The sequence below is a fragment of the Silurus aristotelis genome (genome assembly GCF_946808225.1).
Source record: "Silurus aristotelis genome assembly, chromosome: 1".
Taxonomy (NCBI): domain Eukaryota; kingdom Metazoa; phylum Chordata; class Actinopteri; order Siluriformes; family Siluridae; genus Silurus; species Silurus aristotelis.
Genome location: NC_139574.1, coordinates 20,481,344 through 20,502,195, shown reverse-complemented (window position 1 = coordinate 20,502,195; position 20,852 = coordinate 20,481,344). Strand labels below are relative to the sequence as shown.

Below are 20,852 nucleotides of genomic sequence, written 5' to 3'. Positions count from 1 at the left end.
GTTCCTCTCAAGGTTTCTTCCTTATGCCATCTCGGGGAGTTTTTCCTTGCCACAGTTGCTCATCAGGGACAAACATACTTACAAAGAACATATTTACAATACATATAATCTTAATTGTGGGCTTCATAATCCACAGTCTTGTGGGCTTCATAATCAACCTGTAGCTTCAAATACATAGAATGAAGCTGTTGCACTAACTGATCAGATTTCGAGATGGTGACACCGGGCTGTCTATCAGGCATATAATAATAATAATAATAATAATAATAATAATAATAATAATAGTGATTACTAATAATAATAATAATGATGATAGTAGGGTCAACATTTTTAAATCCTTTGACTGGATGGTCACAAAGCATAGAAGTCAAAACTAGAAAACCATATCTGTAGCAAACTACTCAAGCTAATAGCTGTTTTTTTTTTCATTACACAATGACTGACAGAAAGAAGAAATTGATTTCTTACTTTAGGCCATTTTCAAGATGCACGTTTCAAGAAAAGCTGGACAAAGCGAGTAGAGGTCAGCAAAAACAAAACCGTTTATACTTTTGCATTTTGTTTCCTGTAGGATTTGCACAAAAACACAATTTGTTATAAATCCCATTAAATCAAATCCCTAAGAAAACCATAATCCCTGGGGTTTCCGAGATCGTAACACTCAAAAGTTACCCCAGAAATGCCGGAAAAAACCTGAGGTTGACTGTTTTTTTTTTTTTTTTTTTGTCGTTTTATTAGGTTAATATTGATGCTTCTGTTGGAGATAATGTATGCGGCACAGCTGTGGCTGTAACCATGGTTCCCCAAGGGAACGAGACCGCATTGGAATGCTTTGGGAACGCCTCTGTGCTGTCCACAATCTGAATCACGTGTATATTCAGTTCAGTGGAAAGCCGGCGGGGTGATGTCATGACCAGGAAGCTTAAATGCACATGAAGTGAAACCAGCGGGCAGCTTCTAAAAGGTGAATTAAGCACTGCAGGGATGCAGGCAGTGTGACATAGAGACACAGCAGATTACATACGTAACCTATAGACGTTCTCCTTCAGGTACGTCTGAACACTTTGGGAACGAGAGTCCACTCAAGCCAGGCTGACCAATACCTGCCTAGTGTGGACAGGCACAGCTAGGGTGAAGGACAGAGGGGCTAGGAGTGGCACTGAGGTCGAGGCTATAGAACCTGACAAAGGTCAGCGGGGTGGACCAGCCTGCAGCGTTGCAAATGTCCTGGAGGGAAACTCCAGAGGACAAGTCCTTAGAGGCCACCACACTTTGAGTTGAGTGCGCTCTGACCCCGAATGGAGCGGGGATACCAGAGGACACATAAGAGGAGGAAATAGTATCCCCAATTTATTTGCTGAGCATCTGTTTATTTGCAGGGAGACCTCTCCTCTGAGGTCTTTTGCAGAGGAACAGCTGCTCTGACTTCCTTCACAGTTCTGATCTGTGGACGGATTTATTTCATTGCTCACACTGAAAACAGTTGGTTAAGCTTCTCCTGGTCTGGGGTCTGAAAGGGAGGAAGAGAGAATGCCTGGAGCCCAATAGGTTGTGGAATGACCGAAGGTACTTTAGGAACATATCCTGATATAGGGTAGAGAAAAGCACTGGCCTCAGTGGGGAAACCGGTGGCTAGAAGCTGCACCCCCTCAGGAGCCACAGCCATTGATTCACCTTGACTGTTGATTTCTGTAAAGCTGCTTTGAGACAATGTCTGTTGTGAAAAGCGCTATAGACTTGACTTGACTTGACTTGACTTGACAATACAAAAATACAATACAGGTTATTACTATATAAAATAACTATATAATTAACAAAAACTATAACAATACTGTGTTTCTCTATAATAGCGATGGTTTCTATAGCCGTGGTATCTATAGCTGTGTCATCATAACGATGGTATTAAGAAGTGAAGTGATTCAGGTAGGACACCAATGAAGGCCTAGGTGTGAAATGCATGGCTTCTAATTCAGGTATAAAATAGGTGAAATGGTAAAATATATGGCAATAACCTTTATTGTCAAACACTTACAAAGTTCTATGCCTGTAAATTTCATGGTAAAAGTCTGTTGGGTATTAGCAGTATTTTAAATTCAGTAATGTAAAAACATCTTGATGGCACTATCAAATAATAATAATTAACAATTCAAAATATACGATACATCTTTTTGTTAATGGCCAACAATACCATACATCCAATTAAAAATGCGATATTTAAAAACAGAATTTAAATGTACAGTGTGTCAATATACCAGAATATTTCTACAACTGTAACCTCTCTCTCTCTCTCTCTCTCTCTCTCTCTCTCTATCTCTCACTCTATCTCTCTCACACACTCTTTCTCATGGTCTCTCTCTCTTTCTCTCTCTCTCTCTCTATCTATCTATCTATCTATCTATCTATCTATCTATCTATCTATCTATCTATCTATCTATCTATCTATCTATCTATCTATCTATCTATTTGTCTCTTTTTTAGACATGCACACACACTTTTGCACTTACTTTTAAAAATAATCAAACATAAAAAGACATTAAGAAAAACAACCAGTTTTACTGATTACAATACATTTTATTGTAATTAAATATTATATAATTATTATGTAACTATTCCTGGACACATTAGAGGTATATAGTTGTTTTGTTATTGAAGTTATTTGTTCATGAAAAGCCCAATGACTTAGTCTGTATATGTCTGTATAACAGTCTGGGTATATAAAATAGAAGGTAAAAATCTGTTAAATACATGATTGTATTTCAAGATTAGTTTTAGAGTAAATCCACATTTTGCAGAGCAAAACGAGTTTTGGTTTACAAATTATTACAGTTTAAATAACAAAACAATATAATTGGTTTGTAATGAAAAATGACAATATTTTCATGCGTGTTTAATGTTGTTATATACTCGTATTTCACAATAAAATGATTTTTTTTTTTTACAATGCAGATAATTCAGTTTTTTGTCATATTTGTTTCCATGGTGAAATCCTGAAGGAATGACAAGGATGAAAGCTTTCTCTGACCCTGAGAGCTTTTATGACTTTGTCTTCCTGCTAGCAACTCTGTTTCCAAATCGCCCCTGTCTTCTGACTCCTCCCTTCTTTTTTCTTTCTTTTTTCCTGAATGAGCAGGGCCTGACCATGGGACTACACCTGGAAAAGAAAATAGTATATCCAAGAGATATGAGGGTAAAACAATTGTTTTTGCCAATACTAGCCACAAGATGTCAGTCTACGAGTACATGCAAATATAATCTACAAATATTTATGAAAATGTTTCACACAATAAAGAGTGGGGTTTCTTAAACATGTAGGAATAGTTTTTTTTTTCTTTTCATAATTAATCTAAGTGTGAGTTAATCTAATCTGAGTGTAATCTAAAGGTAACAGAAACACTTCTAACACTTATAGCATATTAATTATTTTGTGTACAAAAATACAGTAATCGAAGGCAGAAAAGTTTCTATACTTGATATCAAGGTTTATGGGAAAAATCATAACTATTATAATCATTTAAACAGGGCCTGATAAATGTTCCACTATAGCAAATACTGTTTCTAATTCCTCAAAAAAACAAAAACAAAAATTTAAAGTATCATAAATATTTTCTTTACCAATATAACATAGTCAATAATAAAATATATAAATAATGAAAAAAGTAGTCTTTTAATTAAATATCATTAACTTAGGAACTATGGGAGTGTAAACTCATCCAATGCTACTGTAAAGACAAAGAGGTGGAAACCTTTTCGGCCTGTCTGGGAGAGTGATGTATAGCTCTGTTCATCAACACACTGCAGCTGTCTTCAGAGGAAGAGAACAAAAAAAAAAAAAATTATGAATGCGTAAAAGATATTAAGCAATATAATAACTCCTTAAATTACAGATAAGAAAGAAGTATATTAAAATATTGCAAATATATAATAAAGATATTATTAATACTAATAATAAGCTTTGCATTTTTACCTGTCTGAGTTTTCCTCCATCAGATTTAGATGGCTTGCTGAATATGTCACATTGCTACAGGTAGACTGCTAAAAACAGAGTTTATATCTATAGAATTAGAATCTATAGAAATTATATTAAAGCTGTTTTACACATTGATAGATATTAAATCAGGTCACATGTACTGATTCAGTTAGAGAATCTCACAAAATTGAGTACAGTGGAACCTCGGAGTTAGCGAGGGTTAGGGACCAAGACCGGTCGCGAGTTCCGAATTTTCGCAACCTTTTGATACGCCCCTTCCAATCCAGTAAAAACCCAAAGAACACTATACGAAATCGATTTAAATGAGTAAATAACACTATTTCACTCCATAACACTTAATTATTAGACAATTTTAATGAGATAAACCTTGATTAGAAATGTTAAAACTAGTGTTTTGAGCAGCTCGCGGTTGCTCACGAGCCGATCTGAATGAGGGTCGCCGGTCGGAATGAAAGTCGCGAGCATGCGAGGTCACGAGCGCTGAGGCCGCGAGCTCCGAGGTTCCACTGTACACCCCTCACATTTATGCAACCATTTTAGTATCTTCTCAAGGAACAATACTATAGAAATGAAACTTGGATATATTTTAGAGTACCGTATTTTCCGGACTATAAGCCGCTACTTTTTTCCCCCGCTTTGAACCCCGCAGCTTAAACAACGAAGCGGCTAATTTATAGTTTTTTCCTGGGTTTTTCCCGGTTTCACAAGCTTCAAGACAAAACACTGAGCCCCATAACATTAGACCAATTAAATTGCCGAACAGGTTCAGGTGAACCAATAAAACTCTTTATATTAAATCAGATGCGCTCCCACTGAATCGGGCCGCACCACATCATAAATATGGATGAGGTTCCTCTGACGTTTGACCTGCCGCTCACTCGGACTGTCAACAGGAAATGTGAATCATTCGTCACGCTGAAAACAACCGGGCATGAAAACACGCACTTCACCTGTGTTCTGAGCTGCACGGCATCGGGAGAAAAGCTTAACCAATAGTTATTTTTAAACGCATGACAATGCCAAAAGAAAAACTCTTGAGAGAAATTGTTGTGAAAGGAAGGAGGAAGACAGTGAACAATGACTTTCTTGGTAGGCTACTGTTTAGATACAAGCCGTGTTACAGACAGTCTTTCATTAAAGCCTGTGTAAAGTTCATTAGTTTCAGTGTAGACACCTGCAGCTTATAGACAGGTGCGAGTGGTTTATGTTCAAAATAAAAATCTTTGTCAAATTCAGTCTGTGCGGCTTATATTTGGGTGCGCTTAATAGTCCGAAAATTACGGTAGTTAATGTGCAGCTTTTATAGCAATATATGTACTGTCTTCTGAACATAACATTATTGTCAGAATAGCTGGCAACAAAAGTGAGTACACCCTAAATGATAACAGCTGTACATCGTGTAACCGTGCAAAGCCACAAAGTCCTAATCATCATGTTCATGTTTTTGTCTGTTTGTCAGGACCATACAAATTTGTGCATCTTGTATTAGAGCAGTTCAAATTTGGTACTTTGAGTACAATTTTCTCATACAGACCACTGGATGTTCAACACGGCACCTCATAGCAAAGAACTCTGAGAATTTGAGAATTAGAATTGTTGCTTTTCACAAAGATGGCCTAGGCTATAAGAAGATCAGTAACACGCTGAAACTGAGTTACAGTACAGTGGACAGGGTCATATAGATGTTTTCCAAGACGGGTTCCACTCGGAACAGGACTCTACTCAAGCTGGCCAAGTATGTTTCAAGTCCTGAACCCTATTGAGCACATGTGGGGCATCCTCAAGCAGAAAGTGGAAGAAGCGACATTTGTCTAATTTTCAGCAGCTCCGTGATGTCATTATGGAGGAGTGGAAGAGGATCCCAGCAACAACCTGTGCAGCGCTGGTGAATTCCATGCCCAGGAGGATTAAGACAGTGTAAGATATCACTGGTGCTCACAGAAAATATTGACACTTAGGTGTGCTCACTTTAGTTGACAGCTATTTTGACAATGGCTGTATGTTTAGTTATTTTCAGAGGACAGAAAATCTGTCCTGCTATACAAACTGCACATTGACTACTCTAAAATACATCCAAGTTTCATTTCTATAGTATTGTCCTTTGAGAACATATTAAAATGGCTTCTGAAATATGAGTGGGGTGCTCACTTTTGTAAGATATATATAAGGCTTTTCATCTAAATTAAGACCAGTCTACTAAATGTACACATTTTAACAGGTATTATAACATAAATATGCTACATATATAATTTTAAATTTAATTAAAGTCAATTTAAATTTATTTGATTGACACTTTGTGAATCTTGTTGTAAAATAATTACAATTAACATGACTACTGTGATTAGGTTAAATAGGCAACTGTTACAACATCTATATATTCGATTGACAGCAATAAAGACACTTACTGAGTTACAGTGACCTTTAGACAGCCTGTCTCTGAGGAACGGACGGTTTGGTGGTTTGGGAGATGGGCAAGGGGAGGACATAGTGTTCTGTTTTGGTGGAAGTGGAGGTGGTGATAAACTGGAACTAGGAACCTGATACTCCTCTTGTGATGCCTGTAATGGCAGATGGGAAGCGTAAAGAAAAAAACATGGGCTTTATTAGAGTTCAACTTAAGTGTTTAAATTATATAATAATGTAGATGAAAAGGTCCCCAACATGTAAATTTGATCACGCAGACCATTTCAGGTCAGATAGATTTTAGCCAGATGTCATATACAGTGAGGAAAATAAGTATTTGAACACCCTGCTATTTTGTAAGTTCTCCCACTTAGAAATCATGGAGGAGTCTGAAATTGTCATCATAGGTGCATGTCCACTGTGAGAGACATAATCTAAAAAAAAAATCCAGAAAACACAATGTATGATTTTTTAAACTATTTATTTGTATGATACAGCTGCAAATAAGTATTTGAACACCTGAGAAAGTCAATGTTAATATTTGGTACAGTAGCCTTTGTTTGCAATTACAGAAGTCAAACGTTTCCTGTAGTTTTTCACCAGGTTTGCACACACTGCAGGAGGGATTTTGGCCCACTCCTCCACACAGATCTTCTCTAGATCAGTCAGGTTTCTGGCCTGTCGCTGAGAAACATGGAGTTTGAGAAAGAAAAAAGATTCCAAAGATTCTCTATTGGGTTAAGGTCTGGAGACTGGCTAGGCCACGCCAGAACCTTGATATGCTTCTTACAGAGCCACTCCTTGGTTATCCTGGCTGTGTGCTTCGGGTCATTGTCATGTTGGAAGACCCAGCCTCAACCCATCTTCAATGCTCTAACTGAGGGAAGGAGGTTGTTCCCCAAAATCTCGCAATACATGGCCCCGGTCATCCTCTCCTTAATACAGTGCAGTCGCCCTGTCCCATGTGCAGAAAAACACCCCCAAAGCATGATGCTACCACCCCCATGCTTCACAGTAGGGATGGTGTTCTTGGGATGGTACTCATCATTCTTCTTCCTCCAAACACGTTTAGTGGAATTATGACCCAAAAGTTCTATTTTGGTCTCATCTGACCACATGACTTTCTCCTATGACTCCTCTGGATCATCCAAATGGTCATTGGCAAAATCAAGACGTGCCTGGACATGTGCTGGTTTAAGCAGGGGAACCTTCCGTGCCATGCATGATTTCAAACAATGACGTCTTGGTGTATTACCAACAGTAACCTTGGAAACGGTGGTCTCAGCTCTTTTCAGGTCATTGACCAGCTCCACCCGTGTAGTTCTGGGCTGATTTCTCACCTTCCTTAGGATCATTGAGACCCCACGAGGTGAGATCTTGCATGGAGCCCCAGTCCGAGGAAGATTGACAGTCATGTTTAGCTTCTTCCATTTTCTAATGATTGCTCCAACAGTGGACCTTTTTTCACCAAGCTGCTTGGCAATTTCCCCGTAGCCCTTTCCAGCCTTGTGGAGGTGTATAATTTTGTCTCTAGTGTCTTTGGACAGCTCTTTGGTCTTGGCCATGTTAGTAGTTGGATTCTTACTGATTGTATGGGGTGGACAGGTGTCTTTATGCAGCTAACGACCTCAAACAGGTGCATCTAATTTAGGATAATAAATGTAGTGGAGGTGGACATTTTAAAGGCAGACTAACAGGTCTTTGAGGGTCAGAATTCTAGCTGATAGACAGGTGTTCAAATACTTATTTGCAGCTGTATCATACAAATAAATAGTTTAAAAATCATATATTGTGATTTCTGGATTTTTTTTTTTAGATTATGTCTCTCACAGTGGACATGCACCTACGATGACAATTTCAGACCCATCCATGATTTCTAAGTGGGAGAACTTGCAAAATAGCAGGGTGTTCAAATACTTATTTTCCTCACTGTAAATGTAAAGGATAGATTTAACTTTATAAGTGCAAATGTGTTATCTAGATGCTTTTCCAAATATATCACAATGCATCACACAAATCAGTGACTTTCAAAAATACTACCTTTTTGTCATGTAAAAATCACTTAACTTTTGCATAAGTGGAAACTGGAAAAAAAAAAGTGCACAGGAAGTTTGTGCCAAGTAATAGGTGCTCATTTGCATAATATGTGTGGTATGTCTGCTATTGTTAACCACACACATTTATTTGCAAGAGAAAATTTATGTGGTCAAAATATTTTTGGCACATAAGTCATAACTAAGATGCATTAAAGAAGCAGCAGCATCTGAAGGACAACAATCCAGTAATGTTCAAAACATGTCTGAGTAATCTTATATAGTGTTTCCTAAAACATTTACCAAATGTGTAGGAAATATACATATTTTTTCACATTTTCAAAAGACTTGTTTATAAACTATGCAGGTACAAATGCAGAAAATTTCTGATTATGCATGCAAGGAACCAACTCTCACCCTTTTCATGGCAGCCAATTCTTTCATGACAAGCTCCACATCTTCATGATCTTCATCATCACTGTCATCATCATCATCATCATCTTCCTCGTCTTCTCTTCTTCGGTATGTGTTGTCACTTGTGGGGCGATAGGGTTCGATGAGGATGGACTCTGTCCCTTTAATGTCACAGCGGCAGTAAGGGCAGGTGTGTGCGTCTGACTTCTGTGTGTGGTGATAATATAGCACACATACAAACTAGTTACATCAAGCAACTGGACAAAGAAATGAGATTAAAACATAGCCGCTTCCTTCCTGTCACAGACGGTATCAGTGAGCTGCACAATTCTTACAAGGGATGTTATTTTGGGACATTATAGCCAAGAGCATGCACATAACTTGCTGTCAAGCCTGAAAATGAAAATGCTAGTTTGTTGGGTGTGACTAAGAAGATAAAAACACCCACCCACACACACACACACACACACACACACACACACACACACACACACACATACACACATACACACATACAAACACAAAGAGCTAAAAAATATATATTTTATTTATTTACTGTTTTTATGAGCTTAGATATTTAATTATTTGTATGCTGTTTTTTTTCTAAATACAGTCTCAACTATGAGAAATAATTTTGTTTTTATGAATAATTAGATAAATCAGAATGAGACCGAATACCTGCCAGCCAGCGAGACAGGGCCGACAAAGCAGATGTCCGCAGGGCTGAATGCGAGTGTCCTTTTCTCTCTCTGTACAAATCTTACACAGCTGAAATGTGCTTCCCATTTCACAATATAACTCATATTGCTCCTGAACAGAGACAAGCATAAAAAGAGACAATCACACAAAAGCACACACTGGATTATTACTATAGAAGCAATTATTTTAAAATGCAGAAATAAAATATTGGCTCTTCCCTCAAGTTCACATACATGGATACATTTTGATATTTAATTGCACATGTAAATAAATGACGTTTTAAAATCTCCCATTAAATTTAAGTTATGTAGGTTAATATGGCAAATCTTTAACAAGAGTTAATTCAGTAAAAATACTGCATTATTCTTACATAATTTTGATACACATTTCACCAAGTTGGGCCATTCTACTACGAGACAGATTTATTTTTAAACCTTTAAACATTAATTTTTAAACATTTATTTTTAAACCTCATAAGTGGAATTGAAAAACAAGTGGTGAGAATGGGGTGGGGGTGACACCGGGAAATAGAGTTTGATATGCTTGATATATCAAGCAAATAAAACCCTGCTGCTTGTGGAGAAGGACGTAGGTGAGGGATTCATTTTAAGACATATAGGCAAATAAACTATAGTTGATTTCAACTGCTTAGAACTAAGTAAAAAGCCGAATTGACAAGATTTATACCACTAGCTGTAGTCTTACTCATAATGTAGCATATCATCTGTTATAAATATGCCTACATATTTGAACATGTCCAAACAATACTTCTTTTTTGTTGTTGTTGTTTTATGTATCAATATAATATTTACTGTCATTCTTCAACTTGTAATTGTTACCTCTGTAACTGCGATGCGACCCTTCTGAAATGGCATACACAGGGCACTGAGATCAGGGTTCACATCACGCCCGTCTGGGTATAAGTAACTGCAAACGCACACATTCAAAATGACCATATTATACTAATATTTGAATTTGTGCCTTGAAAATTAAACTTTTTAAATAACAGTGAAATAAGCACACATTAGTAATACAGTAACCAGTAATACAGTAATACCAGTAAGACAGTAATAAGCACACACCATCCCTGTTTGAAGCCTTGTATTAGAGCCTGGTACAGAGGTGTACTCTCTGGAATAGTTTGCACAATGCTGCAATCGGGAGTCACATAACCGATTGCCCACTGGCCCATTCTGGTGCAGCTGAGGCGAAAGATGTAACTGAAAACATAGATAAGAATATAAAAAAATTATAATAAAATAAAAGTCTAAGTACAGACTGTTATAGCTAAATAGTTACTGAACAATATTTTACTTAAATTCTTATTCTTGATCCGCATGTTCGATTTGGCACATGTTTTACGCTGGATGCCCTTCCTAACGCAACCCTCCCCATTTACCCGGGCTTGGGACCGGCATTAAGAGTGCACTGGCTTGTGCAACCATAATGGCTGGGTAATATTTTACTTAAATTTAATTATTTTTAAAAAGGCCACTAAAAAGTTGTGTGGAATTTATTGTTTATTTGTTATCATGAATTGTATGTAGATTTGATTGCATTTTTGAGGCATTCTTGAATAAATTCAGATAATTACAAATGTTTTTTTTTTTTGTGAAACTATTACAAACCTTCCGGGACGATTTCTGTGGTGTTCCAGTCTGGCTTGTACTTGGTCATAAGTAAGGAAGGCCATGTAACCTGGATGAGTCACTGCTAAATGATTCCAGTTCCTCAGCAGTGTCGACCATGGCTGTGACAAAATAAGACATTTAACATGATTATGATCTTGCTAGGAAATATTTCAGTCACACTGAAAAAAGATACTAGATAAACAAAAATAAATGTGGAAAAAAAAAACATCCAGCAAAATATCAACACTATATTTTCTTTAAATGTGTACAGTACATCGTATTCTTACACTGCAATTGTGTTGATGTGTAATGTTTAGGCAAAATTACATCAACATGCAGGTTGGCCAAACTAAGTTTTTTTTTATTATTTTGCCAGTAATATACTATTACATTATCTTTGAGGAAATATATTTTACTAAGTCAGTGTGGAAATATTAGTATTTTTACTTGGAATTTTTACTTACTGGAATTTTTTATTTTGGGCTACTTTCTAACTCCACTTGCATGTTTTTGATTGGTACAGTAATTGCAGTCAGTCTGCCTACAGTCCAAAGCCTTGCTAAATAGCTTTCCTCACAATTTGATTTCAATATACATTTAGATAATGACATCATAGTGAAACAAATACAAGTCAAATAATTTGGATCCGATACTAGCAGTCAAAATGACTGAAAAAAAGAGCAGTTGCACTGTAACACTATATATACATACATATATATATATTAGATGCTCTTATGAAATCACATTATAAACAACAAATGGTATGGTCAGAACTTTTTATGAATGTTAACATAAAAAGTTAATCCATTTTAGCCAAGTGAAGAGATGGTGTTTAAATGTAATAAGTGTTCTCAGCTGATAAGAAGAAGACTGATGGATGTGAATGCAATACACTCATTTTGATTAACTCAAATCTCATTGAAAACTTATTTCCAATTCTTAATTTTTAATCCTTTAAAATTAGCCAGTAATGTTTTGCCTTGAATAGATTAGTTATAAATGTAGAGCCTGGTGGTGCCTCCTAATTTTGCCTGTAACCAGGATTTTTATATATATATATATATATATATATATATATATATATATATATATATATATATATATATATATATATATATATAATTTCATATAATATATATAATTTAAGCATATGAAGTTCTTTCTCAGTCAAGGGTTCTCAAATGTTATCATCCAATGCAGGTACCTGAAAAAGTCTGGTAAAGATGTCAAACTCAAAGATAGAAACGTGATCATTACAAGTGAGGTCAACTGTTGACTTTAGAGCCATGGCCTCCATTCCTTCTTCAAAGTTGTGACAATTTTTCAAATGCTGCTTAAAGATACTCCACTTAATTATGCACCTAAATGTGAAACAGAAAATCTAATCGTTTGCATATAAAAAGCATACAAATGTATATGATTTGATTTGAATGCATAACACATAAAGATGCAGAAATAAACACATGCATAAAAATATTATCTTAAATATGTTTAATAAATAGTAACTGTTTTTTAAAGCAACATTTAAATATACATGTAATCTATACTGGATGGTTACATTCACCCACTTGTGCCCAAAAGACTTTCTCCAGAACTCTCTTGCCTCCATCATGGTCAGGTTGTAGGTATCACCGTGAAATTGACCACCTGGAAATATAGCTCGTAGTTCCCACAGCATATGACTGAATAACAAAGACAGCTTTGTCAAGTTTCTCCTGAAAGAGCAGCACAAAAAATATATATATTTTAGATCTACCAACAAACTTTAGAGTCTTACTGCAACTTTACATTCATTAGTAAAGCAAAAGTGGAGGTTTCTTTGTCAAATGAATCTTTCTACATAGTTATGATTATGATTCTACATAGTCATGATTATAAATGTTAACAGGTTAAAAAGCTGTTGCACTGCATACTCACCTTTAATTACAGTTTAAACACACATCTTGTTGACAGAAACACAAACTGTAAAAAAATGTTTGCATGCAAGCTACTAAAACAGGAAGTCACAGTTTGACATTTCCTGTCCTAAGTCTTTGTAGTTCACCGACGGAATTTTCCATTGGCAACTGACCATAGACTTGTCTCACAGCATCATCAGCATCACTTGTGGTACAAATAGATCTATATGTTGCAATCACTCAACACTATGCACTTCTCTTTGTAAATTTTAAAACAGTGCAGTTAAATTATCAATAAACTTTAAGGTTTGTGTATGTGTTTTTGTGCATTTATGCAAACTACAGCTACAACAAAAGAACATTCCATATATTTGCATTTAATTTGGCATCTGTCCTTAATGTCACTAAAATAAAATTACATTTTAGCTTAAATTTTTGCATTATATGAGATATTCATTTAACTGCACTTACATGCAATGCACATGCTTTTTGCTTAAAACTGCTTAGATTAAACGGCACTTTCATAATAATTTATAGGTCAGTAAAACATTAGGGAATAAAGATTTTCGAGAGACCTAAAAAGATTTTGACAAGCAAAACATGTCAGTCAGTTAATCAACACTGCTGAGGCCTGAGGATCTTTTTTTCCACTCTGACAGGATGAGCACATGTTTACCTCTTTCTCTGGGCTACTTTTTCAAAGACTTAATTTTCCATTAGTCATTGTAATCAGTCTAATCTTTGTTTTCCACTCCATCTGTACACAGTTGAAATGTGGTTAATTCTTCAAAGAAAGACACGTTGATAATATTAGCAAACACTTTAGACAAAGTTTTAATATTTAATAAGACTAAATAAAATGTCATTTTCATTATTACTTTAGTATGTGCCTATACTGTGTATTATATTAATTAATATTAAATAAAAGTGCATTACCAAATTTACACAGCACTTTTCATAAAAACTCTAATGTTATTTTACTTTGCTATTTACTAGTTTAAATTATACGGAACAGCATAGTTTACTTTGTGTGTTGAAATACTATATTTATTTACCCAACATTCATTATCTGATTAGACTTAATGGCACTAGCTTTTCTGTCTGTGTGGTGTCCTCAAGAGCCCTCAGTGATGATGCGTTTATTTGGATGAATTTTTCAGCTTGATAAAATAGATTGATAGCTAATAATAACTACTTACTTTGCATAAAGTTAGATAGATATCTGAACTCTATTACAGTTCATAATAGAAGTCAAATTTTAGTACTGACATTTTACAAATTTACTTTATGTCCAACTGACATACAGTAAATCGTGTTATAACTCGCCGAAGTTAGCATAAAAAAATACCATAAAATAACATTAATAGGTATACTACTTATATACATGTATAGGTATTACTACTAGTCTAAAAACAAGTCAATTGATTATTGCTTTAATTGCTCAGTAATTATATTTTCGGCGATAGATTTTTCAGAACAAATGTAACATTTTGTGGAAAATTTTATGGTGAGCTGTAGTACGTTGGAAAGATTATGAATTTTGTTGATATGGAATGCGGCTATGCTGTTGAAGTAAAGAAAGCTCTGGTGTCTCTCTTTATGTGAAAGCTATAGTACACTATTAGAACAAAGGTTTTTGTACAGGCACAGTTCTGGTTTCCAAAATACAAACAATGAAACCTGACCTTCAAAAGTACAACGGCTATCTTTAATTATGTGTCATACATTCCTTTTACTCAGGTTAATAATGGCACAAAAGATATACGCTAAAAGGTACCACCCGAGAGGCATTGATGAATATAGTTCAAACTTGTCCATATAGAAATTATTCACTTCTAAACTCCACTGGTTACTGTACTAAATTATGCCATTTCTTTTTGGCGGGAAGGTACACCTTTTGTTCCTGTAATATGTATTGATTACATTGACAGGTACGTGTTATACCTTAAAAGCTTTACCCGAAGATTTATGTAACTTTAATGTTACAGCATATTCCACACAGAATAAAGGCACAATAGGTACTCTTAACAATACCACTGCATCAACAAGTAAAGCTATAGCTTAGTTGGAGTGAACATGGCCAGTAAGTGATGTGTTTCTCTCCTTGCAAGACCTGCTATACACTATTACTATGAAATATCTATGGAACTGCTTTTTGAAATTATCGCTGGATAATTAAACATTGTCTATGATTCGCCTGGAAAATATTATTTTTACACAGACGGAATAGTAAAAGTAATAAAAATAGCAATAACAGACAAGCGATGGATGAGTTATATTAAGAATCAGATCAAAGGAAATACAAAGCATATTATTATTGTGTTTCATATTAATCCTTTAGATTTTATTTCTTTATCATTATTTTTTATATTTTATGCAATATTAATAACATTCCTATTAAATAATTATGCATTTTTGCATATGGTTTATTGCACATTAGGCGCATATACATTTTTTCACATTTATATATTATTTATTTCTTAGAAAGCTATTTGATCTTTCCCTTTAGATGGTAGCTGTACAGTGCATGTACCAACATTTGCTGTATTAAGAACTAAATATTTGTTATTTCTGGCTTTGGATCATCATTGGATTTTTGTTTTTTTTTCTGAGCTTTCAATGTTAAAAAAACATTTGTAAATAACATTCCTGTATGAAACTGCAAATGGAAGTTTCCCTGTTAGCACAATAAAGGCCTTTGGTTTGCAGTATTCATTCACACAGACCATTAGTATTCAGAGCAGATGAGCAACTTGGCCCCCTCTTAGTGCTGAAAACAAAAATATACGTTAACTTTCATGTAGCAGGCATTTAATTTAAACTAAAATACCACATTTCTATCCTATAAATTCTATTCAATCCTATAAAATAACAATCTAGACAGTTGAAGCTATTTTTGAAGGTAAATATAGCAAGAAATATAATCTCTGTGTCTCACCTTTACAGGATGCATAACATTTTTACATGTGCAATAGCTTGTCATCTACATATTATCTCTATGTATATATTTTACTGTTAGTCTTTAAATGAAATGGTTATACATTATGCAAACATTTATTTGGATTTGTAAATTTTTGGTCTTCATATTACTATATTGTATTATTCATATTGTATGTACTTTTCTGATTCCAAGCATAACCATGTTGTCATTGTAAGACCTTACCTGTATGTAGACTTTTCATCGCACATTTTTTCTTTGCCTTCTTTAAACAGCAGGATGGCCCTGTCCGTCTTATCCAGCAAGTGTTGGACATGGATCCTTAGGTACTCTCCCTCATCCCCACGTGGCATGGCTGAACCTGAAGCTCTATAAAGAGCCCATATGTCCTTTGTGAGGTTTACAGTCTCCCCGACCAGTTCAGGGAGGTAAGGTGGGCTGTTCTTTAGACATAATCGCGGCTCAGTGCACAGCCTGTGCAGTTTATGTAGTCGTTTTATTGCCTTGTCAAGGAGTTTATAGTCTGCGCTTGTTGGTGGCTGAGATGCAGAGTTAGAATCTGTATCGAAGCTTCGAACAAATCCCATCAGACTTCCAGCCATTGCCAAAAATTCTTTGACTTGCTGTCTGTTTCTATGTTCTTGTCAGCCGAGTAGATTTACAAATGAAACTGCCCATAGAGCAAAAAAACAACCCTCATCTGGTCAGGACTCACAATGTGTCTAGATCTGCAATGTTCCTTATCAATTACTTCCGCTACACAATAGCTTCAAAGCTGCTCCCTGTCATTCGGAGCCAACCAAAAAGTAATGAGATGAAGCCTCCTACTGCTCGTCAAACCATTAGGTACCCCTAACAAATCTTTTGCACTGCCTTTAAGCTTATGCCATTTCCTTTTAAGCCACCGTTTATGTTTCTGTTCTGAAACCACTCGTGACAATACATATAGAGTACATGACACAACACACAATAAGTGAATCGTTGTCTTGCCACACTAATACTTTTTTCAATTATACATTTCACAGTGGTAATGTTGCATAATGTAACAGCACACATGTCATAGCCTGACAAGTCTGTGCGAATGTCATTCTAGGGGTGGAGGAAAGTCAATAAGCAACGTTAAAAATTCTGAAAGATCCTTAAAAGTTCTTTGCTCCAACGAAACTAGCCCAAAAGGTATATACTTCTACATTAAGCCAAGCTTCCTTCTTCACATCATTATTATGAAAACCACATACATTTCAATGGGGAAAAAAAAGCAGAGTGCTGATTGTTGTCTATTTTGTCCTTTACCCACTTTACTGACCCTGTTGTTTACTCACAGTTATGCTCTTTGTACTTGGCATCCATGTGGTGGTCTCATTTCCCATGTTCTGATTTTGTCCAGATCTCAAAATAGGTTGTAAAAATGTTCCGTTTAGGTCTCTGCACAGGAGCTTATTCACATGTAGACCCTTGTCCCTGTTTGTGTCTCTCACACATATGCTTAAACACACACACACACACACAAGCACACTCTCTCTCACTCACTCTCTGCCTTTCCCCACACACACTTTGATCAGTTTCCGGGTAGGAAATAGCCTGACAAACAGGTCGGTTTACTTAAGCCTCAAGCGGGCAGACAGAGTGTGTCTAGTATCGTAATAGGAATATGTATCTAAAAGCAAAAGGGAAGTATCAGTGTTTGTGAGTGTGTGTGTGTGTGTGTGTGTGTGTGTGTGTGTGTGTGTGTGTGTGTGTGTGTGTGTGTGTGTGTGTGTGTGTGTGTGTGTGTGTGTGTGTGTTCCCTTGCACTACAAAAACCCAAACTTTTTTTTTATACCACATTTACAATTTGTTTTAAATACTGTTTATATTTAATTAGTTTAATTAGTTGACTAAGTTATTTCCCATGGTTGCCATTCATTAAAAAAACACTCCTTGATATCTGTATATACACACACACAATAATAAATAGTGTTATTGATTTAAGGGATAATAGCTGTCTTTCAGTTTTAGAAAGTTGTATTCATTTTATTTTGTATTCATCGTATTTCAGTTCAGACTGAAAAGATGGAAAGCCAAAAATGTTTATGCAAAAAAAAAGGCAATAATACACTACTTGTTTTTGGCCAGTTATGCACAGGTTGGAGGGACATTAAAGAGAGATGGTTCATAAAAAAATGTAAATAATTTTTTTTTTTTATTATTATGCCCAACATTTGTCTCATTAATCCCTAACACAATCTGGCACATAGTTTTTGGTAATTTAAGTGGGCTTGAATTATTTTAGAGATTCTTTTAGTGGGAAAGGACTGGACATCTTACCCTATAGCCCAGATGTGAGAAATTATTTGTGTCACATGTTGGAGTGACCAGCACTTGCCAGATATTCTTGTTTCTTTGCCTGCGTAAACAAATTATACTTTTTATATGTTTATGATGTTGAATACTGTGTTCTATTGTACATCTGTTGATTTGGAAATTATTTTCCACCAACTCTCAACATTGTTAAACATTTAGTAGCTTTTGGTTGGCTAACCTATTACATAAAAAGCTGTTTGTTCTTTTCATGAAACTAGTGATCAGGTATGAGAAAAAGAAATGGTAAAGCAGACAATACAGATGAAGGGAAGTACCATGTTACACTTTGATGGCCCACCCTTTCTGTCTATTGTTTACATTCCTATCTTATCTGTATTTGTTTGTTTGTTTGATTTTAATCTGGTTGGTTTAAGTATCTCTGATCAGTGTAGCATTACATATATTGCAACATCAGGATTTGTTGTTTTTATATTCTATGCTGCAGTCTGAGCCGATCATTTTGTATATATGTTTCTATTAAAGAAAGAGAAACTTTGCTATCTGACTTCTGAGTCTTTGTGTGTCACTTAGCAACTCTCCCTTATGCATCGAGCAGGAAGCATGCAACAAAGTGAAGGGGCCTCTTCTATATTCAACATTGTATAATACCACTGAGGCCAATGAGGTGCTTATTTGGTCCCTCGTCATCTCAAGACTAGACTAAGACTAGCTCCCGGTAGGTCTGCCTGTGAAAGATACTCGACCTCTGCAACTGATTCAGAATGCATCTGTATGACGTTCTTAAAGTTCTCCCATGCTATCAATTTGCTACACTATTCTTCACTGGCTACCTACAGTATAGCTGTCCACTTCACATTTTAAAACCTTGATGCTATATATTTCTATAGTGGTTTTCACAACAGACATTGTCTCAAAGCAGCTTTACAGAATTTTAAGAGTTAAGGTGAATGGTATGTATTTATCCCTGATGAGCAGCCATGGTGACTGTGGCAAGAAAAAACTCTCTTAGATGTTATGAGGAAGAAACCTTGAGAGGAACCAGACTCAAAATGGGAACCCATCCTCATTTGGGTGATATCAAGAGTGTGATTATAAATCATTAAGATTGAGAGTGAGAACTAACATGAGCAATGAAATGTAAGATTATGTGTAATGTTCTTTCTACAGTCTTTTACAGTCATTTGTGGTTATAGAACCAGGAGCTACTGAGCAACTTATAAAATAGCTGAACATTTGAGATCATCATAGATCCAACACCAGCTTCTAAATGCCAGAGCCTTTTAACACTCAAAGAGGTCCAATGTCCAAACTCCACATGAAGTGGAATCCAAATGGTACCTCTCTAGATGGTTCGGGATGTTTGCGGGGTCGACGTCTACTTCTTTAAAGGTCCACAATCTTCATGAGGTGGGACGTGACTGGGGCTGGCGCAACCTCAGCATGCCTCAGGATGGGCAGAGAAAGAGAAGCAGTGGAGAGGAATTAGTGTTGCTGCTGTTAATGATATTAACAAGCACAAGTTAATAATGTGAATTTGATCAGATGTACTGGAGCACAAGGTTATGATATGTGATGTGTGTTATGTGTAGGCTTTGCTAAAAAGATACGTTTTTAATCTGCACTTAAACTGGGAAAGTGTGTCTGAGACACGAACACTCTCAGGAAGACGATTCCAAAGTTTAGGAGCTAAATGTAATGGACTTTGCTATTCTAGGAACTACAAGAAGTACAGAGTTTTGAGATCTCAGGGAGCGTGACAGATTGTAACGTGTTAGAAGACTGGAAAGAGACATGGAAGCTAAACCATTTATTGCTTTGTAAGTAAGTAGCAGTAGTTTGTAGTCAATTCGAAACTTAACAGGTAGTCAGTGTAGGAATGATAAGATTGGGGTTATATGATCATATTTTCTCGACCTTGTGAGAACTCTGGCTGCTGCATTCTGGGCTAACTGTAGCTTGTATATTAATGATGCAGGACAACCACCTAGTAATGCATTACAATAGTTCAGTCTGGAGGGCATGAATGCGTGGACGAGCTTCTCTGCATCAAATATTGATAACATGTTTCTTAGCTTAGCAATATTTCTATGGTGGAAGAAGGCTGTTTTTGTAACATGGTTGATATGATTTTTAAAAGACAGATTTTTAACTCCCAGGTCTTTTACAGTTGAACTTGTAGTTACAGAACATCCTTCTAAATGCAGGTTGAAATGCTGGAGCTTCTGTGTACCAGTTTTTGAATAACTGAATAATAGAAAGTTATGAGTCATCCAATCTTTTAATTCTTTGACACACTCAGTTATCCGAGCCAATTGAGCTGTATCATCTGGTTTCGATTAGATATATAGCTGGGTATTATCAGCATAACAATGGAAGCTATTCCCATGCCTTCTAATAGTATTTTCCAAGGGAAGCATGTATATTGTGAAAAGCAGGTGTCCTAGAACTGAACCTTGTGGCACCCCATAATTTACTTGCATTAACCTGGATAGCTCTCAATTTAAGTCTACAAAATAGTAACGATCAGACAGGTAGGATTTAAAC

The 20,852-nt window shown here is 35.9% G+C and overlaps 2 protein-coding genes across 6 annotated transcripts in view; one reads left to right on the top strand and one right to left on the bottom strand.

Annotated features, from left to right (window-relative positions):
• rdh12l (retinol dehydrogenase 12, like) overlaps window positions 1–20,852 on the top strand; it is a 127,161-nt gene that overhangs the window by 49,061 nt on the left and 57,248 nt on the right. The window lies entirely within an intron of this gene.
• cblc (Cbl proto-oncogene C, E3 ubiquitin protein ligase) lies at window positions 2,551–17,588 on the bottom strand. 5 transcript variants are annotated; one of them, XM_083551353.1, is made up of 13 exons: window positions 17,327–17,585; window positions 16,230–16,674; window positions 12,737–12,883; window positions 12,373–12,529; window positions 11,166–11,287; window positions 10,620–10,757; window positions 10,377–10,464; window positions 9,517–9,648; window positions 8,842–9,078; window positions 6,394–6,546; window positions 3,965–4,032; window positions 3,744–3,802; window positions 2,551–3,151 (listed from the first exon to the last, which is right to left on the bottom strand). In XM_083551353.1, exons 2-13 carry the CDS (start codon window positions 16,604–16,606, stop codon window positions 2,952–2,954), a joined length of 1,878 nt encoding a protein of 625 aa, XP_083407479.1. In that variant the 5' UTR covers window positions 16,607–16,674; window positions 17,327–17,585; the 3' UTR covers window positions 2,551–2,951. The 5 variants fall into 5 exon arrangements, with proteins under 5 accessions (XP_083407479.1, XP_083407480.1, XP_083407482.1 ...); XM_083551354.1 differs by having other exon boundaries at window positions 3,965–4,029; window positions 16,230–17,588; XM_083551356.1 differs by having other exon boundaries at window positions 3,965–4,029; window positions 8,842–9,045; window positions 16,230–17,581.